The sequence below is a fragment of the Arvicanthis niloticus genome, chromosome 24, assembly GCF_011762505.2.
Source record: "Arvicanthis niloticus isolate mArvNil1 chromosome 24, mArvNil1.pat.X, whole genome shotgun sequence".
NCBI classification, from domain to species: Eukaryota; Metazoa; Chordata; class Mammalia; order Rodentia; family Muridae; genus Arvicanthis; species Arvicanthis niloticus.
Genome location: NC_133432.1, coordinates 4,277,961 through 4,303,423, shown reverse-complemented (window position 1 = coordinate 4,303,423; position 25,463 = coordinate 4,277,961). Strand labels below are relative to the sequence as shown.

Sequence of the window (25,463 nt, the reverse complement as noted above, 5' to 3'; positions counted from 1 at the left end):
GGTGGCAGAAGCCAAGTGGAGGTTTGTTGATGGCAATGAGGAGACACAGGGACCCTGGGTGTCTCTATGTTTATCACTGGCTCCTCTAACTGCAGAGACAATGTACAGCCGTCACACAGGGTTTCGGTCACTCACAGACACAGACATCTCCCATGGATACCCTTGTCCACATCTGTGCATAATAAACCCAGAGATTTCCACCCCTCAGGCCTCCCCTCTCCTGCTCATCATATGTACATGCCCGAGAAAACACCCCCTTGTGTGAGACATACCATATACAACCGGGCCACCGGTTAGCAACAAAACTCTCTTTTAATGATAGTGTTGACCTGAGGAATCTTTGAACAGAAAGTCTGTGACCAGAGGCGGCCACTAGCAAAGAATTGGCCCAGGTTCTGGACCCAGAGTCTCTCAGAGAGAGCTGACCTCCAAGCAGGAGAAGCCAGGCCCTCTACTACCCAGTGAAAGAAAACTAGAAATTAGTCTGGGGTGGGAAAACACCGTACAAAATACATTCAGAGCCCCCTTGGCTGAGCCCTGGGGTGGTCCAAACCCTCTAGATTGAGGGCGTTGGGGAAGGAAAGTAGGTCCTTCTTTTTGTGTGTGTGGCCCGTGTCCAAGGGGCAGAATGTCTTGGTCATATTCCTCTTAAAAAAATATATCTCTTTTCACGAACCTTCTCCAGGGTTCCTGGGCTAGGTGGGAACGCGTGTTCGCTTGCCCCACAAGGCTGCAGGGGCTGCTCCGGACAGAAGAGCAAGCGAGGGGCCGTGACTATGGCTTTTGTGTTTATGTAATGGGAATGGTGAAGGGCTGGAGGGGAAGCCAGAGGGATCCAAGGTGGGGAGACGAGGGATCCAAGGTGGGGAGACGGGATCCTGGATGCATGCTTCCTAAAACGTGATCAGTGACTCGAGTCAGAAATCCTTTGGTGTCTCAGCGTCGAGAGAGCACGGCGGCATAATGGGAATGGAAAGACATTTTTCAACCCCGTTTCTGAGGAGTCCCCAGTGGAGGCTGGCCCTGCTGGGCTACAAGCAAGGGGGCTGGGGGTGGGGGGGTGGCGAAGACTTGGAGGGTAGGGGACAGTTTTGGGTGTAGCTCCCTCTGAGTTGGAGCACTTTTGTTCCCTGCCCTTGGTAGTATAGGACTCCCTGGTTAAGGAATCAGTGGGGCAGTGTAAGATAGCCATTGCAGGCCCTACCTTGCAAAGATGGGTCCTCCGGGCTTTGTATGTGACATTTGGCCAACCTGTTGGGTTGGGTTTTTGTTCGTTTGTTTGTTTTTGTTTTTTTGGTACCTAAGGGACTTTGGAAGAAGGATCAAGAACCCCAGTGTCACCCCTACCCCCGAGACATGATAGCATGAGCAGACAAGACAGGGTTCCTGGAGGTGGGACAACACCCAGCTTGGGCCTCATATGTGCTTTAGCCTGGTGGGACTCCCACTGTAATGTCAGAGCACCAGACTCCGTATACCTCAGAAGTCAGACACCCAAGGCCACGGAGACAGGTCCCAGCTGGCTGGCTGTCAGACAGAGGTGGCCTGAGAGAGATCAGGAAGCTGGTGCTTGCTCAGGGGAAGAGGCAGTGGCCCACCCAATCAGAGCAGGGTTCATTGCTTACAAAGGTCCACCAGTTGCCACATCCAGAACCTCCCAACCCCTACCAGATTATCCTCTTCCTTCTCCCACCAAGGAGGGACAGGGACACCCCAAACCAGGCAGCCTACTATCCAGGGGAAGGTATCTAGATATCTCCCGAGGCCTGGGAGGGGCCTTTCCTAAAGGGAGGCAGAAGCCTGGGGCTGTCTTTGTGCCAGAAGGAAGCCAGCTCTTTGAAGCCAAGGGACACGGGGTGCTGGGTCCCTCCCTGGCTGCCCATCATCTTGGGCCATAGGCGTCAGGCACCCCAGTGAGGTTGCGGCTGCGCAGTGCTGTGTCCACCATCCTGATGTAGGCGGCAATGGTCCTTCGCATCTCGGCCGTGTAAGGGTCATACTCCAGCTTGCGCAGCCCGGAGCGCTTGAAGTTGCCATCCTTCTGGCTCTCCACACACAGCAGACGATCCTCCCTAACCGCCACGCCCAGCAGGCTGACCATGCGGCCCAGCTGCGTAAACAAGTCCTGCTTCAGATCTTCGAAGTGAACCACCAGTACGGTCTTGCCAAACTTGAGCCAGTCCAGCGTGTGCGTGGCCCACCACGGGGCATAGTTTCTCACGAACTCAGGCCACTCTGCGGGGAGAGAGCAGAAAGTCAGCCACACCACCAGATGGGCAGATGACAAACGTTCCAGATTCCTGAAGCCCACATGTGCGTTCTGGGGTAACACACCCCCTGGCTGGTGTCTGGTTCACTGCAGGCACAGCTGTAGACACAGACCACAACATGTAAATAGGTATCATCAAACGTGGTGGTACAGAGATGCAAAATTATACAGGAGGGGCCAGGGAGCAGAGAGCGCTTGCTTGCCTACCAGGCTGAAGCTCCGGGTTTTGAACTCAGGAACTAGAACTGGGAAGAAGCTGTATGGGCAGAGACTGATGATCAGAGCTGTCATTCTGTGGGGGTGGTTGGAATGTTGCAGATCCACGGGCTAATTACCTTGCCTTGGGCTAGTTAGACCCCTGGAACACCTAGGTAGTGACAATTTTGGTTTCTTTTTAAAACACAGCAATAGGAGAATATGCTTTTGTTCTAATCCCAGGCGTGGGTGGGTCCGCTTCAGACCGCCCACAGCAGCTGTCTTATGATCTGCCTGGGGTCCTAAGCAGGTAAATGATTTTGCCAGCTGCGGATAGTTTCTGCGATTGTGTGACACTGGGGATTCTGGGGACTTTTCAGAGGGTAGATAAATGCTAGGGCCTTTAGGGGAGGAAGGGTTGTTGGTTGTCATTGTTGGTTATGGTTTGTTAAGGAGTCGTGTCTTAAAAAATGAGAAAGAGAGAAAGAAGAAGAAATTAGATATCCTGACGGCAAAGATCAAACTTGCCCCAAGAAACCTGACTCCTCTAATCATATCCCTCTTTCTTTCCTCTCTGTCCTTTTTTTTTTTCTCTCCCATCGTTGTTAGGGGTTGAAAGGGTAGAAGAAGAAGAAGAAGAAAAAAACCCTACAGAGTAGCAAAGCTTGCTTTTGCGCACCTCTGTGTTGGAACTAACTCCCCCTGACTAATAGAAACTTTTTGGAATCTATTAACAGCATCTACCAACCCCAAGGCTAAAAACATCACCAGACAGCAGCTTGGCCCAATAGAAAGGCTTCCCCTGTCTTGTGGTGCCCTCCTCTCTGCTGTACCCGCCAATGTATTTTAAACTGCCTTGGTTCACGACTTTGTTTTGTCAAACTACAAACACCTCGGCTTCCCCATTGGAACACAGAATCTGGAGTAACCTACATTTGTGTTTCTGGGTCACGGTCACTCACTGGCTCCAGAATAAGCTCTCTCATATTCCCTTTAAGATGAGAGCTATGGTTTTTATGTCATCGGATATGGTGACGTGTGAGGTTCCAAACATGGCTCACTTTTTCTCCAGAGGAATCGCCTGACTGGAAGCCAGGCACCTGCCGGGATCCACTGAGTCCTGGCTATCTGGTGATGTTTCCTCAGCTGCTTGGTTGGTGAGTTCTGTCCTGGGCTCCCGACCTCCCTTGGTTTTGTGGACAGCCTATTTGTCTGTTCTGAGCTGGTTAACAGACCACTGCTTTGTGAGGTATCTCTTTTTGTCTGCTTTCAAAGTATTTGTTTTAAGGTATCTGCTCTGAGTGCTTGTTTGAAAGCCTTTCGGTCTAACCTTTGGCTTGGGTTGCTTGCACTTGGAACTCTAAAGACATTTTAGATTCAGCTGTTTACCTTGTTTTCCGTGTATTCCGTTTGCTTTTGGCACTCCAAGGGCATTTTGGTTTGTGTTTGGTCTTGGTTTTCCTTGTCCTTGAAAATTTTTGATTTGTTAACTTTCGGCCTTTGCTTCCAGACTCCCCCTCAAATGGTTAATTCTGCTTTTTTTTTTTTTTTTTCCTGCTACTTCTCTGTGACTTTTAGCTTAGGAGGTTTGTGGTCATCTGATGATAGAGCCCCTGGAGACAAGAGACACTCGTTCCCTCTCACCCCACCCACTCCACCTCACCCCAAAGTGCGCTGAAGTCAAGGGGGAACATCTCAGGACGTGCAGTGGGGGAAACATACTTTTTTTTTTTTGGTTAGGGTTTTTTGTTTTGTTTTTGTGTTTTGAGACAGAGCTTCCCTGTGTAGCCCAGGCTGTCCTAAAACTTGCTTTGTAGACCAGGCTGGCTTCAAACTCAGAGAGCAGCCTACCTCTGCCTCCGGAGTGCTGGGATATTGGCTCTTTGGGAAAGATACGTAGGAAGGTTTGCTCACACCAGTCTTGAGCTCCTCCATGTTTGTGTAAACATGGAGGAGCCACTAAAACCAGCTCATAAAAATGACCCAAAACACACGCTCCCTAGTTAGCATAGACAGGTGACTTTTCAGGAGAAAATGAGAGAGGGGGGAGGGGGGAGAACAAGGCCTCCAGAAAGGAGGAAGTGCCTGCAGACAAGTGGCCATCTGGTCTTTTAGCAGGCTCCTGAGTGATAATTGCTGACTAACTTGCAAGTGTTGGGTGGGGGGAGGGAAACAAAATAGACTAAAGATTAGAAAGCACTTTCCTCCTCCAGGTTTAGGTTTTGGCGCTGAACGGAGTCCTAGGCAATGAACGTCTTAAGAATCACAGATTGGCTTTAACTAAAACATGAAACGGTCTCCAAAACGTGATCGAATTGGCAACTCTGAATAGTCCGGAGCTCTTAGAGTCATGTGAGTTAAAGTGAATGCAAACAAACAAGCCAAACAACCCCCCCCCCAAACAAGAAAAAAACAAACCACCCCCAACCCAACAAACAAAACAAAAAATAAAAACAACAACAACCCCCCCAAACCAAATCAAACCAACCAAAACTCAAAAATAAACCCCCAAATCAAAACCACCACCACCACCACTGATGTGTTCATAAAAAGATAAAGAGAGTATGTTCTGTGGGTGTGTGGAGAGGTGTGGGGGAAGGGGATGTCTCAGAGGGCCCATGCAGAGGCATCTTGTCCGCCTGAGGGACCAGTCGGTATAGCATAGAATAGTTTATTCAGGGCATGTTGCCAGGTAACTGGGGAGGTGGAGTTTAGACGGAATACTAACAGGAGCCAGGAGGGTAGTAGAGGCAGAGAGAGAGAGAGAGGGAGGGAGAGGGAGAGAGGGAGAGGGAGAGGGAGAGGGAGAGGGAGAGGGAGAGCGAGAGAGAGAGAGAGAGAGAGCGAGAGAGAGAGAGAGAGAGAGAGAGAGAGAGAGAGAGAGAGAGGAGGGGAAGAGGGAGGGGGAGGGGGGAGAGTAGAGAGGAAGTGTAGAGAAGTAGAGGCCAGTAGAGGCAGAGAGAGGGGGGGGGGAGGGGGGAGGGGGAGAGGGGAGAGTAGAGAGGAAGTGTAGAGAAGTAGAGGCCGGCCATGACCACGTGGAGAGAGGGGGAAGGGAAGAGGAGAGGGGTGAGGGGACAGAGAGAAGCTAGGGAGAAGAGATCAAGACAGAGAGAGAGAAGGGGGCAAGCAGCCCCTTTTATAGTGGGCCAGACCTACCTGGCTGTTGCCAGGTAACTGTGGAGGTGGAGTTTAGACTGAATACTAACAACCACCACCACCTTTTTAGAGGGGTTTATGTCAAAACAAAGGCAAACTCTAAAACCGCTGGCCTGCCTTCCCTTCCCTGGTCTGAGTCTTTGTCACTTCCTGTCTTACTGTTTCTTTGAGAAGCTTGCTTTCCTTTCCCTCTCATGCTTATGTCAGTGTCTTCCTTTCAGCCTCAAAGCCCAAAATCTCAGCTTGGCCCCAGCTTGGGGGATTCCTCAGGCTAGTAAAGATAAGCAAATGTCTGTGTGTCCCCAGCAGTCACAAGGACTTAAGCTAAGCCTCATCCTCAAGGGGAGTCTCCCGTCGTCCGTCCGTCTGTCCGTCTGCTCTCCCGACTATGAGGTCCTGTGTTCCTTTGCTTCCGTGGGGTCTAAACAAGAAACTTTGTAGATGTCTCAGTGGCCCGGACACCAACATAGACATTTCTCAGACCCACCCAGCTCTGCCCCTCGGCCATTTGTAGTAACACGTGGCTTTTCTAGACATCGTCCTCATAAAACTTGACCCCCCCCACCCCCCCACCAAGTGACCAGTCTGGCAGAAATGAAGATATTCTCAAGATATTCTCAGTCTGACTAATAGAGTGTGAAGCAAGGATATAGAATCACCCCCAGGAATCTCATGCTGGGAAAGGGAAGGGTTGCCAGCCAGGGTGTCTCCCTGAGAGAGATTTCAGAGTGATGGCAACACTGTAACAACTTATAGATAAGCCTGAATCCCAGACAGGGACAGTAACGGACTGCTCGCCCCTCTCCATTTTACTTTAAGTCCCTAAAGACAGACTTGAGGGGTTTGCCAGATCTCACTGTCCCCCTGCCCAGTGTGATCACGCAGACTAAATCTCCTTTTTTCTTCTTTTAATGGCCCTTTCAATGGTCCTAAATCTTTCTTTGGGACAATTAGCATGGTTTTCAAATTTAAATACTTGAATAACATGAATAACTTTAATTACAAGATACAATTCTGATGAAGATGCCACCTCCTTGGTCCTTATCCAGCAGAGGGTATGAAGTAACTACACAATCTCTCCTCTCTAGCAAACATTTTTCCTAGTGACAGTTGCTGCTTTCTCCTGGCTCTGCCCTCTGCCCTACCCAGCTCCAGACACCTTTATCCCAGAGATTAAAAAGCTCCCTCATGTCTGTGCTTTAGATGTGTCTTGTTTATCTGTGAGTGTTTATATGCATACCAACATTTCAGGAATAGTTTTGAGCACCACAGTCTCTTTAAAAGCAAAGGAACAAGGGGCGGGGGCAGAGGGTGTTCAAGGTCTGCATCTTGCCAAGGCCAGTGTGTGAGAAAACCCTAAATGTGTATTTTTTGATCTGTCATTTTAAAAACCTACTTTGGGGTTTGCATAGACATCTTAAGAGTTTACAGATCTTCTTACTGTATTACACTGTAATTAGATATTTAAAGGAATTATTCAACTCTTTTTAATTAAAAAGAGTCATAAAGTCATGAATGCTAAGCTCTGTCATGCTCTGGACGCCTCATACTTTTGATAACCTGGTAAAGACGGATAAAAGGAAATGCTTTTCCCATCAGTGACACCGAAACCCGGAACATACGCAAAAGCAAAACACTTCAAGGCACCTGTTATAGTGGCTTAACTCCCTAACAGACATTTAACTTAAATCAGGCCAGTGTGCTTTACCTGGGTTTATAACTATTGGATATCGAAGATACCATATTTCCCGTGGTTTACATTACAGCCTCCAGAACTTCCTTTTAAAATTACCTCATTAAAACTGTTTTCTAAATTTTGTAATAGCCATCATAGTAAGATCAAAATATGTCACAAAAGGATTGTTTTTAAAAAATGGATATGGTTATAACAAGGTTAAAAATAATATTGAAGTTATGAAGCTTAAGATCAATTCAATGCCCTGAGATAAAATTGATGCTTAATTCTCTATACTTTAAGTATTGATTTGTTCTTAGTAATTATTACCAAAAAAAAATCACTTAAAACAACAACAGCAAACTCTTTGTCTATCCTTTGACTAAATGGACATTTAAACCTGTGATTAAATGTCTCCCAGTTGAACAAAGCCTTTGCGTTCTGAATAGTCAGTCATTGCTTTAATCATTTTAAATCTGTTTTGAGAGTTATACCTATCTGGAATGTCCTACTAAATTCAATAATGGTTGTAAAACTTTTTTTTTTTTGTTTGTTTGGTTTTTCGAGACAGGGTTTCTCTGTGTAGTCCTGGCTGTCCTGGAACTCACTCTGTAGACCAGGCTGGCCTCGAACTCAGAAATCCACCTGCCTTTGCCTCCCAAGTGCTGGGATTAAAGGTGTGCGCCACCACTGTCTGGCAAGACTTTTTGATGAACAAATATTTACATCTGTTTATTCAATTTGGACTATTAACGAAAAAATTTTTAAAAAGGATAACTAAATTCAAAGTTAGCTACAGAACCCTCCTCAAAGTATAAACTAGATGATTTCATCAACTGAAAGAAAGAAAGAAAAAAGACATCACATCAAAGACTCTATTCTGATGAAAAGATCAGGCCTGTACCTAAGTACTTCCAACGTACTCCCAGACTATACTATGAAAATGTTATAAAATTTATATAAAAATAGTTTTTAGTTTGTTTTTCAGGTCAGGGTTTCTCTGTGTAGCCTGGCTAGCTTGGAACTCACTCTATAGACCAGGCTGGCTTCAAACTCTAAGAGCCACTTGCCTCTGCCTCCTGATACTGGGATTAAAGGCGTGAGCTACCATGCCCAGCCTTATAAAATAGATCTATAGTACGTATAACTTACATAAATTACTCATACCATAGGTCTGTGATTTCCACTGACATGTTAATTATAAAGGCATATTGCTGGATTGTGATTGTATTTTCACTAGACAGATGTAGGTAGGAGTTAACTCTGCTCAGTCCCCACAGGTATCTATCACCACCTGGTCATCATTTAACAGAAGGGGAAACTGAGGCATAGAATAAGCCAGGGCTGTTTAAGGTCACTTAGAGTGAGAAGCAGAGGAGGATTGGGGAGGTCTGTCTGGCTGCACAGAGTGGGCCTTTTATTACCAAGGTGTTGGAAGCCATAACAGCCTGCTCACAGGGAATGGTGGGCTGTAGACAGGGCGCGGCCAGAGCTCAATAAGGATGGTTGCTGTCCTCACTGATTGATCTTTCTAAGTATGACATCATCGTCCCCGGTCTCCAGGGCTCACACAGGCTTCCTTTGGGCTCTGCAGGCTTCCTTCTTCCTCCTGACCACACAGCGAGCCATTCCTGTGTGGCCACCCTGCTTACGCATCTGTCACCACTGCAATCTGAGACCCCGGGGTTGGGGATAGGATGGTTAAGCGCCTTCCTGTGGTCTCTCTACTTTATTCAAACTGTAAAGGACTGTCTCCTCTTGGGAGCTCGTCAGCTATCTTACCATGTGATAGTGATGTGTTTATAAAAAGACAAAGAGGTAGAATATATGTTCTATGGGTGTGTGGTGAGGTATGGGGGAGGGGATGTCTCAGCGGGCCCATGCTGAGGCATCGCTTCCCCCTGAGGGACCAGCCACACGATGGTATAGTATAGAGTTTATTCAGGGCATGGGGAGGGGAGTTGAGAGGGTAGTAGAGGCAGAGAAAGGCAAAGAGAGAGAGAGAGAGAGAGAGAGAGAGAGAGAGAGAGAGAGAGAGAGAGAGAGTAGAGAAGTAGAGGCCAGCCATGAGCACGTGGAGAGAGGGGGAAGGGAGGAGGGGACTTAGGGGGAGCAAGAGGCAAGAGATCAAAAGAGAGAGGAGGGGGCAAGCAGCCCCTTTTATAGTGGGCCAGGCCTACTTGGCTGTTGCTAGGTAACTGTGGGGTGGAGTTTAGACAGGATGCTAACAGAAGTTACCTGACTGGGAGGGTGCCTTAGATAGGTGATGGCGTGATCTTAGGGGCAGTTGTAGAACAGATCTCAGGGAGAACTGCTGAGGCTCAGGCGGGAGAGAAGCCGGGAGACACCAAAGGTGGGCGCGGGGATGCTGCAAACAGCCTGGAAAGCAGCTGGAGAGCCAGGAGAATCCCAAGAGGCACACTGAGGGCTTAACTGCGGAGGGTGCAGTACTCCGCAGCCTCCTCTAGAGGGAGCAGCACGTGAGAGATCAGTGGATCCTCATAACCCTCCTCAATCCTAACCCCTTGCTGGGTGACTACAGATCCTTACCAAATACCGTGTGCTCATCACCAGAAGGGGGACCAAGGCTCAGGGAGGTAAAGTGACCTGGCCACACAGCAGGGAAACACCATCCAGTTCAGCCAGTCTGGACTGGCCCAGATCAACTCCTGCCACCACCAACCTTATCCCTGGTCCCTCCCACAGCCTGATACCCAGCAGGAACTGGGGAAGGAGTCGCTGCTGAACTAAATTGAAATTTCCCACAGCTAAATTGCACCCTGATGAAGGGCTGCTGTTCTTGACAGAACACATCAGAGCTGTCCTTAGATGCCTCTCCCAGTCTCCTCCTGGAACCCCGCGGCTACTTGAGAAATATTTATGCTGACGACAGGTTATTTTTTATTCTTCAAATAGATTATTCACAAGGCAGCTGACTAATTGGGCCCGTACTGTTATAATGGGTTAGGACCAGATGTATCTGGGAGATTAGGAGACTTTAAGCATACACAGGGGTTCCTTCCCTTCCTCAGCCTGTCCCTAGTTCTGAGTCACCTCCTGGTATCCTTGGTGACACAGGACAGCTACTACCATCCCAGGAGAACCCCGGGTGAGGCTGGCTCTTGTCACCTAGCACCCCACAGTTCCAGACTTCAGGTTGAGGCTACATGTGACCCTCTTGAAGACGTTTGCCTGGTGTATCCAGCTTGTCTTCTGATCCCATCACCTGCAGCTCTTGTTCTGAGGAAGCTGTCTCTCTGTCTTCCTGCTGTCCTTTACCTCTGGGTGCTGGCTGAGACATAGGGGCCGTCTATAAACGACTCTGCAGCCAGGTTCCCCTGGGCTGGAGACCCTGCTCCTCTCCACCCGCACTGGGTGACCCTGTTGGTGCTATCTGCCCTCCTTGGGTTTCAGTGTACTGATTTGCAAACGGGCAGCCTTGATATCTTAGGATAATAAGCTCTGCAAAGGTCCTGATGGAGCACCAGGTGCAGGAGAGTCACTGCTGCCTATGGCAATCCCTGATGGTGGCCCCCAGCTTTTCCTGAGACTCCTCACCTGGCCCTTCTTGCTGGCCTGAGTTTCCTCCACTCTGCCCCCAAAGCATAGCAGCTCCCTAAACTGTTCCGAGCTCTCCCATACCAGATGTGTGCCCACGCCACTCCAAACGCCCACCTCTCAAAGCTCCTACACGACTTCATTGCAAAGAAGAACAGAAACAGAAACAAAAGCCCTCTGCTAGCTCAGGGCTCCTGGTAGTTGATAAGCACCCACAAATCTGGAAACAAAGGTGCCCCGAGGAGCTGCAGGGTACACCTGTCTGTGCACAGCCTGGCAGTCTTTGCTCCAGCTCCTTGTCAGGAGGAAGCAGGCCCTGATGAATGGTTTCTCCATGCCAGTTCCCCATGGAATCATTAAACACAGGATCTGTTTCATTAAACAGATCCAGGACAATTCACCTTGTGTAATCATATCACATAAAATCTCGCCTCCGTCCTGCTCCAGAGGGGCTGTAAAATTAACGTTATAGAACCAAAGTTGGGGGGTGGGGAGGCTTATCTCAGCTCTAATCAGGAGAGGACAGGACTACCGTGACTGGCCATACACAGCTGCTAGGTGGCCTCTGCTTCTCCCAGGTGACCGCCCACTGTCTATCAAGGGTGGGCCGAAGCAGGTCTCAAAACCTGTGAGAGCATCAGAGCCCCTGCAAAAATCTTGTTGGATACAGACCCTCAAATTTCCCAGGTGACACTGCTGCAGCTGGTCCCCAGCCACACATGAATAGTAAGGGTTTATGGCAGTGAAACTTAAGGTAGGTGTGTGTGTGTGTGTGTGTGTGTGTGTGTGTGTGTGTGTGTGTAAGGACCTCAAAAGCTTGTGAAAATGGAGCATCTCTGATCAGGTAGGTCTGGAATGGAGCCTGGTCATTTGCATTGCTAATGACACCCCCCCCCCCCCCCCCCCCCCCCCCCCCGTCCTGGTCCCTAGGATGTCCAAGGAGAGGAATGAGTGAGTGGCTGGGGTGGAGAATGGAGGCTCTGTTCCCTGGGGAGAGAGGGGTTTCTGGGGCTAATGCAGCCCCAGGATGAGATGAGTGTGGACCAATCCTCCATATGACCTCTGTTGGTTTTGAGTTGGTTGAACGAACACCCTGACTTGGTGTTGGTCTAGGGGTTCCAGCGTCTTTAAGAAAACAGAGGCCGGCAAGGTGTCTGCTGGGGAAGATGCTGGTGTAAGAGTGTCAATCAATGCCTGGGTTGGGATCCCAGCTCAGCAGACCTGGGGTGCGTACCAAGCCCCATATGCCCTGCACAGGAAATTTCTCCTTAGTTCCTAGAGGGTTTGACAGAAACAGGGCCTGCACAGCGATGAGCTGATAACCACACGCCCCTTCTCTCAGACCCTGGGAAGCCTGGGAAGAGAAGAGCTGGCTAGTTTGGCCACTGTATATCCCAGTGACCTTAGTGGTCTTTTCCTCTCTAGGCGCACTTCCTCATTAGTAAAGAGAGAACCAGGGTGTTCTCAGCTCAGACCCAGCTGGGTTTGAACTCCCTGTTCCAGCCACTGTCTGCTCATTGGCTCAGGACTCTTCATCTACCCAAGGAAGAGCATCGGGCCCTGCTTGCTGTAACACAGGCCGAGCACGGTAGGTTCACTACAGTAATACTGGTCACACAGCTGTAGGGTCATGCCACCACATAGGCTGGGGTCTGGATGCAGGCCATGTGATACCCAGGAGAGGACCCACAAATGTGGCAATCGATGCTATCTGGGATTGACTAGCAGTGCCTCTGTCACTGTAATGAGAACCGTAGCTGCTGAGGAGAGGGGGTACCTCCTAGCCTACAATTTTATCATCCCCCTCCCCCCCAAGTCCAGAAAGTTAGAGTTATTCAAGTAAGCGGAAGGGTCAAAAGTCCCGTTATCAAGATTCACAGTAAAGGCGGAATCCTTAGCTCCTGGGCTTTGGGTGTGGCCCTCGGCACCTCTGCTGCTCAGAGCTGCTGCTTTGCACAGTCTCTTCCTGGCTCTTAAGAGCTCCTTGCTGGTCACCCCGTACCCCACGCTGTCCCAGGTCCTCCCTCCTGTACCTTTGCCTTTCCAGTGGGCGTGGGCAGCAAAGCCTATGTGGCCTCCATATTTGCGGTTGAACTCGGCCATGAGGGCTTTGTAGGGGTTGCGGATGAGCAGAATGGCTGAGTCGAAGGCCTCGATCTCCTTCTGGCCGCTCTCGTGGGTCTTGATGCAGATGGTCCGCCCACTTCGCCAGTGGTCTCGCTCACCTTTGAATCCTGTGCCCAACCCCAGTCAAGAAGTTAGAAGCTGGGGAGGTGGGGGAGTGGGGTAAGAAACACGCACGCGAAGACACACACACACACACACACACACACACGCACACGCACGCACGCACGCACGCACACATGCACACACGCACGCACGCACACCACCTCAGGCTTCCTCACTGTCTTCTTCACCCGGCCATTCCTTCCTGTGTGTATTCTGGGCACCTGTGGGCAGCTGTTTATCACCAGTCCTGACGTTCACAGAGGCACTTTGCCCTGTGGGCACTGAGGATGGGGGTGTGGGGCCTCATGCCAAACTTCCCTCAGACAAAGACTTTCCACCTGAGACCTTCATTTTGTCTACACTGCAATCTATTCTCTCACAAGGCCAGCACTGGGGAGATACAGTTGGCATGCAAGAACCCAACACTCTCAGAGCAGAAAATAGGTCCCCAGAATCATGGCCTCAGGTCTAGCTGTGTGGGCCCACACCTGACATCCCCATGCTGTCGATGGCCCTGAGGTCCAAGTCATCCTGTTATAGTGTGGGACTTCCAATCTCTAGAAACCCAAACCAACAAAAACGGTAAAGAAAAGTTCCCAACGCCCAAAGGAAGGCATCCATGATGTCATTAATGGTGACAACATGGAAAGTTACTTCCCTGTCTCGGGAGACCTGAGATGCTGTGTCTTGGACGCCACCATGGTGTCAACCTCATGCGATACCGTGAAGATTGAAAATTAACCATGCTGGTCGAGAAACGCCTACTCTGGAGTCTAAATGGTCAGCAGACGGGAGTGGTGCCATTAGGCAGAATATTTGTCAGAAGAATTTTATGTCCCCGAGGAGGGACAACAGGCTTGGCTTCCCTGAGGAATGTTGTTGAATTCCACCTCCAGGACCCCACCGCCCTCCACACCCCTGTTTTCTAATGAACCCAGCAGTTCCTTACAGAAATTTAAATATCAATTTTAAGAGTCACCACATAAATTATCTATTTATCTGGGGACCATGTGACCCTCAGGCATGGAGGAGACGCCGGACAATTGTTCCAAGTCCTGGCTTCAGAGCTGCAGAAAAATATGCTTCCCCGTGTTCTCATAGCTCCAATATGCGGTGCCTTAGATCCGTGTCCCCAGGTCCCCTCCTGCCATTATCTGGTTGTGTTTTCAGAAAATCTCTGTGTTTGCTGCTGACTCCTCCTGTTCTAAATAAAGAGGCTGAGGCTCAGGAGGGGGAGAACCTGAGCCCAGGCCCCATCTAAGGTACCATGAACATTCAGACTGACAGGCTCCATCGCTCTCTGAAGCCAGGAGGGAGCTGGTGGGAGGGGCAGAACCAGGTGTCCAGGCGGCTGCTTCACCTCCCCTCTTTCAAGCCACTGGGGGGGGGGGGGAACAGAATCTCAGAACCTTTGCAAAGTGGGGTTCATTGAACTGGACACAGGGGATGAAAACCCTTCAGATCCCTCCCTGGCCTCCGTGATCCCAGAGTGCCTTCTCTGAGGACTCTGAGGACGATGGTTCTATCCGCAATGTCTGACCTGCCCCTAGCCAGCAGCTCAAAATGACAGGACAGCTCCAGTTCTGCTGAGCGTCTGGGCTCAAATCCTGATAGGAGCCTTACACATAGTAGGTGCTAATTAAATGAGTTGAGAAACCCAAACCACATACAGAGAGCTGGGACCCAAAGGCACAGGCCTCGTGTGCTGGTTGGTTTTCGTAAACTTGACACAAACTAGAGACACTCACGGAGACAGAACTTCAACTCAGATCCCCTCTGTCAGATTGGTGTGTGGGGTATTGTCTTGCTTAATGATTAATATAGGAGGGCCCCGCCCACTGTAGGTGGAGCCACCCCTGGGCAGGTGGCCCTGGGTTCTATAAGAAAGCAAGCTTGAGCGAGCCTTGGGTAACAAGCCAGTAAGCAGCACCCCTCCATGGGCTCTAGTTCAACTCCTGCCCTTTTCCTGTCTGAGTTGATTTTGGTCAGTGTTTATCACAGCAGGTGAAAGCAAACTAGGAAGCCTGTTCCTACACCCCTGCCCTGCTCCCACACCCCTACCCAGCTCCCACACCCCTGCCCTGCTCCCACACCCCTACCCAGCTCCCACACCCCTGCCCTGCTCCCACACCCCTACCCAGCTCCTACACTCCTGCCCTGCTCCAATACCCCTACCCTGGTCCTACACCCCTGCCCAGCTTCTACACCCCTTCCTGGCTCCTACACCCCTGTAGGCTCCAACCTCCCACCCCATTTTCTTCCCCTCTCACCACTCCTTCAGTCTCTGCCTCCCACCTGCTTTCTGTCCCAAGTGCCTGCCATTGCTGACCAGCTTCCCCTTAGCTGAGCCATAACAATAGGACCCATTTCCCACGTGCTGAACTTGTCCCCTGCATTAACCCATCCTGGTATATCAGCCTCACGAGGCACATGATCACAGGACCAGAGAAGTAATGTAGTGTCCCCAAGATCACACAGTCGGGAAGCGTTCCTCCCCCAGCCCCAGCCACAGTCACAAAGGTAGTCCACACATAGATTTAAAACCCATACCAAGGAAAGCGCTTCATGTCCAGGGCCAGCCTGATCTCTAGCTCCCTGGTAAGAAGGCCAAGCGTAAAAAGGTGTGAGGGTGAACTAGGAAACAGCTGGGCACACTCGCTAATCAGACACTTGAAAACCTGTGACTTTGGGGCCAGTTATTTCTCTTCATTTGTCCCCACTTTTTAGGGCTGGAAGCGGGCAGGAGAGCAACATCTGTCACCGCTAGCTCAACATGGTATCTGGGGGACACTGAATGTCCCTTAGGTCCCTTAGATACCTGGCACACAGTCGGTGCTCCATAAATGCATCTTGAAAACCACCCGAGGGAAGCGTATTCCCAACATAACAGTGCCTGGTGAATGTCTGTGAAGAGCATTGAAAAAAATGCAGGACACAGAACAAATACTCTAGGCGAGATGTCGGGTAAACAGTTGGCACCCGATAAATGCCCCAAAGGAAACAGCTATTATATCTTGATTGATAGCATAGAGCTGTTGGTCAATCAATCTCTGGGGTGAGGTGCCCAGCACACATTAGGTGCTTGGTAGATGTCTGTTAGTCTGCAAGCTCAGGGGATGTACCAAGACAGGAGACCCATGGTGTGCGTGTGTGTCAGACATAAAAGGGACGAGGACCTGCACATGGCAGGCTTGACCGATGAGGCCAGGCGTGCCGAGTGGTGCACATTTCCATCACCTTCGCCCCTCACCTTTGTTGTACAGAGAGCCATCAAAGTAGTAGCTGCCGGTGTAGAAGCCGGTGGCCAGCTCAATGAGGTGACGAGCCCATGTGTTGCCGGCGCCCGGGAAGCTGGCTAGAGCGATGAGCTTCTTAGACTTGGCTGGGAGGAACCTTCTGTCCATACAGCGGTTGTCTGCGGGGGTGGGGGTGGGGTGTACAGATAGGTGTCAGCACGGTGTGCCCTGGAGATAAGGTCATAGCGGGAAGAGAGGCACTATGGTGTGCCGGGCGCACAGTAGGGACCAGCATTAGTCCAGTAGGAGGACAAGCTTCCTGTCCAGTCTCAGGTGCTCTCCAGCACAGCAAGTCTCTCACAGTTGGTGGCTGCAGTGTTCAATTGGATGGGACTGAGAGCCCGCCTACTGGAGACCCAGCCCCACCCACTGCAGTCCCTACCTGAGCCAGAAGGCTCTCTGCTTCCTTTTGGTGCCAGAGGGGCAAGGGCTGTCAAGTGGTCATGGTCTACCACACTTAAAACGGTGCTTCTCCCTCTCTGGAAAGGAGACTTAAAAAAAAAAAATTCCCAAGAGAATGTGACAATGTAATTAATGACTCTCACTGAGGACCTGAGAGAATTACAATGTTGCATCGTAATTAAAGACGTTGAGGACTGCACATCTTTCAGCATGGCAGGATATAGGGGGGCCCGGGGGGAGGTGTGGAGAGATTGTGCCTCAGTAAAAGAGTGAAAGGGTCAAATTGAAGCCCTGGGTGTCTCACCTGTGCAACATTTTGCTTCTCTGAGGCTTGACGGTTTGTTTTTGGTAGCAAAAGCTTGGCTGTGGGGGTGGGGCACAGAACCCACTGCGTCATCTCCCCCTCCCCCACAAAGAATTCTCCACTTAGACCTTCCTGGAAAGCCACAGGTCAGCTCTATGATAATGGCTGTTGTCCTCAGTATTAAATTTTATTTTGTCAATGTTAAGGGTCAGCTGACTCGATTTCCCTCCCCCCTTTTTGTAGTTAGACAATGCTAGACTGTGATTTATTTCTGTGTTGTTCTTTATGGTATTTTTCTCCTCCCCAGTCACATCCTCAACTAAGGGTCAACTTGGTTTTTTATTTTTTACTTGTTCATCCTCAGTAATTTTACAATTTGCACATCATAAATAGTTTCCATTGTTTCATGATATGTTCTGAGAATTGTTTGACCATAAAATATTTCACAGTGTGTTCTGTAACTGTCTGTGATGGTTTGTATATGCTCTGCCCAGGGAGTGGCACTGTTGGGAGGTGTGGCCCTGTTGGAGGAGGTGTGGTCCTATTGGAGTGGGTGTGGCCTTGTTAGAGTAGGTGTGTCATTGTGAGCATGGGCTTTAAGACCCTCATTCTAGCTGCCTGGAAGCCAGTCTTCTCCTAGCAGCCTTCAGATGAAGATGTAGAACTCTCAGCTCCTCCTGCACCATGCCTGCCTGGATGCTGCCATGTTCCTGCCTTTATGATAATGGACTGAACCTCTGAACCTGTAAGCCAGCCCCAATTAAATGTTGTTCTTATAAGAGTTGCCTTGGTCATGGCGTCTGTTCACAGCAGTAAAACCCTAAGACACCATCTGACCACAAACCTGTAACATGTACCTTTCTTGTGATTATAAAAATAACTGCAAAATTCCACTCTTGTAATTGCTTATTATGAAGAGGTTCCTGTGCTTTTGGTCTGGGCTGCCTCCTTCTCCTACCCTGGAGGAGACTGTAAGTTTGGCGTAGCAGTAAAAATAATTTTTGTTTACCTTGTAACATCTCAGGCTAACTCCTGGTTCTCTGCACCTTAACAGTCTATTTGGTTCTGAAGCCCAATAAACCAGGGCAGGAGCTAGAGGTCGAGTTTTCTAATCTGTGGAACCAACAGTCTCAACTGCCTCTCCAACACCCTGACTGCCGTAACACTGCAGTCTCCTCTCTGCAGGGAACAGAAGTGAACAGGTCACTCAGAGTGGAGTGTCCGAAATCCTGCTGAGAAGCTTTGGTGAGAAGTAAGGTTCTGGAACCCAACTCTGCCCTATTTTGCTGTGTGGCTCCGGCCATACTGATCACCCTCTCTGTGTTCAGTCACCCCTTTGTAAACTGGTCACCACAGCATGCATGGGATCGTGCCTCTGGAGGGCTAGATGGGTTAGGCCTGGTAAAGACCATCAGGCAAACAGCTTGTTAATGGTTCAGTTTCTACCAGCAGAGTCAGGGCTTATTGTGTGGTAGATGCTTAACAAAGGACTGCCTCTGTGGGCAAGGTCTGGGCAGTCTGCTGAGTCTACAGCATACAACTCTTCTCAGGGTGTAGGCGGCTGAAACAGGCTGGGGACAGGGTGCTGAGAATGAGCACAGAGAGGCTCTCAAGAGATCATCAGCTTCCAGCGGGGTCTCAGCAAAGCCCCTTGTGACCACAGCAAAATCGATCTGTGCACGACTCTCCTCCAGGCTGGGGCCGGCCACGCAGCTCTGCCCAGAAGCTGGATGAATCCCAGAAAACTAGCTGTCCTGGCTGGTTTTGTGTGTCACCTTGACACGGCTGGAGTTATCATAGAGAAAGGAGCCTCCCTTGAGGAAATGCCTCCATGAGATCCAGGGGTAAGGCATTTTCTCAATTAGTGATTGATGGGAAATGACCCCGCCCGCGGTGGGTGGAGCCATCCCTGGGCTGGTGGTCCTGGGTTCTATAAGAAAGCTGAGCAAGCCAGGGGAAGCAAGCCAGTAAGTAACATCCCTCCATGGCCTCTGCATCAGCTCCTGCTTCCTGCCCTGTGTGAGTTCCTGTCCTGACTTCCTTTGGTGATGAACAGCAATGTGGAAGTGTGAGCTGAATTAACCCTTTCCTCCCCGACTTGCTTCTTGGTCATGATGTCTGTGCAGGAATACAAACCCCGACTGAGACAGCAGTGCACATTCCTCCCTCCTCACTGGACTATAAATGAGCAGTGTTTGCTCACCAGGACTCTGTACATAACCTCAGATCTGGTGGGACTGCCAGCTAGGGACCACCAGGCACACACATGCATAGGCAAATCGCAAACAGGTGTCTGCTGCTTTCCCTCTCGGGTGTGAGAGTGCAGGCTGCCTCGCATGCACTTTTGCTGTTGACCCATCCGTGCAGTGTCCCCCTGCCCATGTTTATCACCAGCATCACCATCATCACCACCATCACCATCATCACCACATCACCATCATCACCATCATCACTATTGTCTCTTTGGCTCACAAGTCCCAATTCCACTCAATGAGCAAGGGACGTAAAGGCAGGCACTCAAGCAGGAACAGAGGCCAGAACCGTGGAGGAAACTATCTCCTGGTTTGCTCAGCTTGTTTTCCTATACAACCCAAGATCATCTGCCCAGGGGTAGCACTACCCACAGTGGGTTAGAGCCTCTTCCCTCAGTTGTTAATAAAGAGAGCACCCCACACCCACGCCCATGTGCAATCTGATGGGGACATCTCCCTCAGCTGAGCTCCTCTTCTCCCAGATATAGCTAGGCTTGCATCTGGTTGACCGGAACTAATGAACGCAATTGCAACCATCACCCCACGATCCCTTCTCTCCCCATCATCACCAACCCAGCCACTGCCGTCATCCCTGGCATCCCCTCGGGCAGTAGAGGAAAAACAGTCAGTGTGGGTTCCCCTGGCAAAGGGGCAGAGATGGAAAGAGAGAGAGTCAGGGAGGGGGTGGGGGGGGGAAAGAAGCTGATGAAAAGAAAGACAGTTGGGAAGGAGGGGGGGGAGAAAGAGAGAGAGGAAGAAGAAGCTGATGGAAAGGGAGACAGTTGGGGAGGGGAGAGACAGACAGAGAGAGAAAGAGAGCGAGAGAGGGAGAGAGAGAGAGAGAGAGAGAGAGAGAGAGAGAGAGAGAGAAGAAGAAGAAGAAGAAGAAGAAGAAGAAGAAGAAGAAGAAGAAGAAGCAGTAGCTGCTGCTGCTGTTGTTGCTGATGGAAAGGGAGACAGAGAGTCGGGGAGGGGAGAAAGAAGAAAGAGGAAGAGGAGGAGGAGGGGGAAGAGGAAGAGAAGGAAAGGGAGACAGTCAGGGAGACAGGGAGGGAGACAGGGAGGGAGGGAGGGAGACAGGGAGGGAGGGAGGGAGGGAGAGAGAGAGAGAGAGAGAGAGAGAGAGAGAGAGAGAGAGAGAGAGAAAGAAGAGAGAGAAAGAGGAGAAGAAACTCTAGGCACATCAACGTAACTGCAACCAGAAAGGACCTCGGAGGCCAACCATCCACAGCTTCCCACATGGATTAACTGAGGCCTGAACAGGGCGTCTGGGTTGTCCGGGATCACACACTGGGTCTGTGCTGGAGGAGAGGAGACCCTGGGCTGTCTCCCCACCCAACATCTCTGCTTCTGCTATCAGCAAAGAGCCACCTCAGCAGGGCAGCGGTGAGGGACTGAGGGACAGAGGCTGCTCCACTGGGCTCCTTAGAGCCTACCTTCAGGCTCCTCGCTTCTGTCTCACACCCAGGAGCCCACAGCCCAGCCCTCTGCCCTCTCAGCAACTCCCTTCTCACTGCTGGCTTAGGGACCGACTGGCCTGGGCACATCTGGGAAGGAGGGTCAGTCGAGCGAGCAGTCCCACCTTACCTTGGACCTGTGTCTGGTACACGATGAAATAGCTGGGGGTGCCACAGCTCTCGAACTCCTCCGCGCTGCACTTCTGGGCGCACAGTTGCTCATCTTCCCGGTCGTGAAGAGGGAACCGTGTGGTGGGAAAGCCGCAGTGGCAGGCGGTGCCAGCAAGGGCTGCCAGGGGGAACTCCTGGGCGGGAGAGCAGAGCAAGAGTCACCGAAGTCCAAGCGCAGCCCAAACATCTTCCTTCCCGGACATCGGTGACTACCCTGTCCCGCCCTGGCGGCTTTATTCTATCCCGGTTCTGCGTTGCTTATCTGATCCTTTACCTGAAATACGACCTCAGGAGAGACTTGGTATTCGTAACCAGGAAGGGCAGCGAAGAAGCAGGTGCCTGCACATTCCCAGGCAGCAAAAGGAGACCCACAGAGTGTGCCCACCCTCCCTGTCTGCTGTCTCCACAGTGAGGTCAAAAACATTGCAGAAGAGTACTATGTGGGCATTGAACATCCGGACCCTTTGCTTTCCCTCAGTGATCACCATAGCAACACTTCACACAGCATTAGTACCAAATTGGGGGTTAGAAGTCACCTAGAGCTGATGTAAGGGAGGCAGAGGATGTACAGAGCCCTGTTGGCTCAGTAAGTCCCTTGAGTGTTCTAGGATCCAGGCAGCCACAGGACACACTGGAGCCCAACCCCAGCGATGCTAGGTGGCTAGTGTTGGTAAGTTCTCCCTGGTCCCTTTCCCCTGCTGAGAGTGAGCCTGCTGTCAGTGCCATCTTCTCCAGCAAAAGGGATTCGTTGAGGGGCATGGTAGAGAGTGTCAGACTGTGCTTATGCCCCCCTCCGGCCCCCAGAGCTTGTGAGAGAGCCAAGAGGGTCATGCCCCTGTCCATCTTGACTCTGTCTTTTCCGTGACAGTGCCACACAGCGCACATCCTGGGAAGCTCTGTCGAAATCTGTGCTGTAAATTGTCAACTGACTAGGCATCCATGTGCACACCACAGTACACACGTAGAGGCCAGAGGACAACTTGCAGAAACCAGTTTTCTCTTTCTCTACCATGTGGGTTTTGGGAATCAAACTCGGGTCTTCAGGCCTGGTGGCAAGCCATCCTTCCCTCTGAGCCATCTTGCTGACCCAAGATGTGCCTTTGAAACCAAAAGGATACAGATGTGCCATAGGCATACCAGAGCCTTCTCGGGATGTTTCCTTTCCCCTCTGGGTAGCCAGGTTATTTCTATCCCGTTGGCTTTTAAACCAGACATGGCCCGGATCCCCCTCCCCCACAGCCCCCGCCTCCCCCACAGCCCCCCACCCCCACCCCCGGGTCCAGGAAGACGAGAGAAAAATTTCTACATTGCACCCAGTGAGCTCTAAGCCCGCAGGTCTAGCTTCTTTCTAAGATATTCTATAGGAGCTTCAGAGAGAAAAGTGGCACATAGCGGGGTCCCACTGGGCTATCCTGGGCTACCACTGATGATGTCACTTAACCAGGAGAGTTTATTATTCCTCTTCAGCTATCCTCAGCCTCATACTCCCTCACCGTTAGACACAAGCAGGAAACTCTTCCTCTGCGGTTCCACTGCCTTGAATCCACGAACCAACACACTATATGTCATAGGTCTATGCCCCATGACATACTATGACCTCATCACAGGTCACGACCTGTGGCTCTATGTGTTCCGAGTGAGCTACCTCTGCTCCTTAGTGGCCTCAGCCACCCTGCCCCTGTGCCCCTGTGCTGGAAACAGCCCCAGCTTACCTTCTCTGTGCAGAGGTCCACGCACTTGTCCACGGACATGTTTGGCATGGCAGCTGTCACAGGCAAGGCCAGGGAGAGGTTGTTGGGTCGGCGGAAGCAGCCCCTGAACACCGCACTTCCATCTGAAGAACCAGAGGGGGACCGACCTGTCAGAACCAGCTACGGCTAACCTTGAGCATCAACTTGACTACATCTGGAACCGATTAAAATTCAAGTAGCTGGGTGAGCTTGCAAGGGGTTTTTCTGATTGGATCAACTTGAGGTGGGAAGATCCACCCTAAATCTGGGTGTACTGTCTGGTTTTGTATGTCAACTTGACACAAGCTTGAGTCATCACAGAGAAAGGAGCCTTAGTTGAGGAAATGCCTCCATGAGATCCAGCTGTAAGGCATTTTCTCAATTATAGTGATCAAGGATGGGCGGGTCCATTGTGGGTGGAGCCATCCCTGGGCTGGTGGTCCTGGATTCTATAAGAAAGCAAGCTGAGCAAGCCAGTCAGCAGCACCCCTCCATGGCCTCTGCATCAGCTCCTGCCTCCAGGTTCCTGCCCTGTGTGAGTTCCTGTCCTGATTTCCTTTGGTGATGAACAGCAGTGTGCAAAGTGTAAGCTGAATTAACCCTTTCCTCCCCAACTTGCTTCTTGGTCATGAGGTCTTATGCAGGAATGGAAACCCTGACTAAGACACTGGGTCACACCTCGTATCAGCCCTCATAGAAGAACATGGAAAAGGAAAGTTCTGCTCTTTGCCTGCTTGCCCTCACTCTCACTGGCAAGCTCATCCATCCTGCTGCTGAGACACTCTCTCACTGTGATCAGAATCTACTTCTTTGGAGTCTCAGTGTAGACTGAAGACCAGCAGCTCTCCAGGAATTCCTTGGGACTCCAGAGCCGGACTGGGATTGTTGGTACCCAGCCTCATGGATTGAACAATGACTGTATCATCAATGACAGCTCTTCTGTCAGGATACAGCCATTGTTGGACTACGTGGACCACAGCTAGTCGGTCACTAAAGGCACTCTAATAAATCCCCTCTTCTGGAAAGAAGCTCTAGAAAGTTGAGGACCAGAGAAGGCAGAATTCACTTGAGGTCACACAGCATGCCAAAACAGAGAGGAAAAGAACAAGCCTGTTCCCAGGGAATGAGCTTGGTATCTCAAGAAAGTCTCTTCTGCGCCAGCATCTGTGCCAACAGGTGACTGAGATGGGCTCTCTGTGGGTCATCATGTCCCCTTTCTCTTAGCACCCCTGTGCCTCATTCATGAAAATATAGCGAACAGAGGTTTCCACATTCTCATTAAAAGGACCAGTGCTGCAGGGTCACAGAAAGCAAAGCTCACAGCGGCATCCTAGTATATATATGGTCCTTCCATTTCCAGGGTCTTTCCCTGCGCTGGGCTTTAGGGGACAGTTCCTAGACCTCAGAAATCTCTGCTGACCGACCCAAGACAGACCCCTATGGGCTGCAAGGACTGATATTTTTGTCAGGGGATTGGAAGGGGGACTCTTTTTAAGATCCTTAACCTGGAAATAAAGTTGTTTAGTAGAGAGCCTGGGTCCCACGGCCGGGTCCTCAAGAGAAGTCACCCCTGAAGAACACAGCTGGAACCGTGGTCTGAGGCTGGCTTTGGGGAAGCAGAGCCAGAGGCAAACCTGTAGTTAAAAGCCCTGGGATGGCAAATGCATTGCTTTGGCTGGTCCAGGACGGTGGTGAGCATACCTCTCTGTTTCCCTTCTAAAAAAGTCTTTAATTCTCTTCACAACGAATAAACCTTTTTTTTTTTTTTTTTTTTTTTTTTTTTTTTTTTTTTTTTTTTAAAACTAGGAAAAGCGGTACGTGGTCCCTGGGATTTGTTGCAAGTTTCATAAAGCACAGTTAAAGTCTCGTATCTTTGTTTCCTTGCACTGCTGGGAACCAAACTTAGCTCAGGACCTTAGGGCAGGCAAGCGCTCTACCCCTGAGCTACACCCCAGCCCTATACTGCTCAGATCTTGAGTAGAACGTGACTTTCCAGAGGCACAGTCACAATAAAGAATCTAAATCCTGAGTACAGGAGCAGGGGCAGGTGGTGCTTGCATAGCCCCTACTGTGTGCCAGCACAGTCCCTACTGTGTGCCAGCACCCTGATGAGCACTGTAGAGATACCAGCATGAGCCACTTTATTAAAAACTCTCTGCAAGGGGTCTAGCGAGGTGGCTTGGTCGGTAGGGAGCTTGCCTAGCACGCACTAAACCTGGTTCCATCCCCAGCACCGAATAAACCAGGCATGGGGACGGAAGACTGTAAGCCAGTGTTCGAGATGTGGAGGCAGCAAGATCAGAAGTTCAAGGTCATCCTTGGCTGTATAGTGAATTTGAGGCCAGCCTGGGCTATAGAACAAAGCAAACCCCCCCCACTTCCCCCAAAGCCCACAAAAGGCAAACCCTCTGAGGAAAATCTACGATAAACTAAGAACCTGCTCTTGGCAGAGACGCCGCATTCTGTCCCAGCTGCTCTCAGAAACAAACTGTTTGGCCTCAGAAAAGTATAGGGAGCTATGGAGGATACAGGCCTCCAGCTCTGCAGATCTGGGAGTGTTCTTGTGCGGATCCATGTCCCTGTGCGTGCAGAGACACGCCTGCTTAAGTTTATGGGCTGGAAAAGGATGGAGAATTACTTCCATGCAGGGGGTGGTGAGTTTTAGGTCCCTGAGCTGTTAAAACCAGCGCTGGTCCACAGCAAAGGCACTACATTTGGGCTTGCAGGGTGGTTGTTACATCATGCTAGGGCATACGCTGTCTCAGA

General features: G+C 50.6%; 1 protein-coding gene across 1 annotated transcript in view; it reads right to left on the bottom strand.

Annotated features, from left to right (window-relative positions):
* Nucleotides 1-1,245: 1,245 nt before the first annotated feature.
* The window catches only part of Wscd2 (WSC domain containing 2), a 92,652-nt gene continuing 68,434 nt past the window's right edge, over nt 1,246-25,463 (bottom strand). Inside the window, exons 6-10 of the mRNA XM_076922428.1 lie at nt 22,680-22,801; nt 20,927-21,101; nt 16,336-16,500; nt 12,890-13,090; nt 1,246-2,235 (exon numbers count right to left, since the gene is read on the bottom strand). Of these exons, the coding sequence (XP_076778543.1) occupies nt 1,883-2,235; nt 12,890-13,090; nt 16,336-16,500; nt 20,927-21,101; nt 22,680-22,801 (1,016 nt within the window). The 3' untranslated portion in view covers nt 1,246-1,882. The remainder of the gene's footprint in view (nt 2,236-12,889; nt 13,091-16,335; nt 16,501-20,926; nt 21,102-22,679; nt 22,802-25,463) is intronic.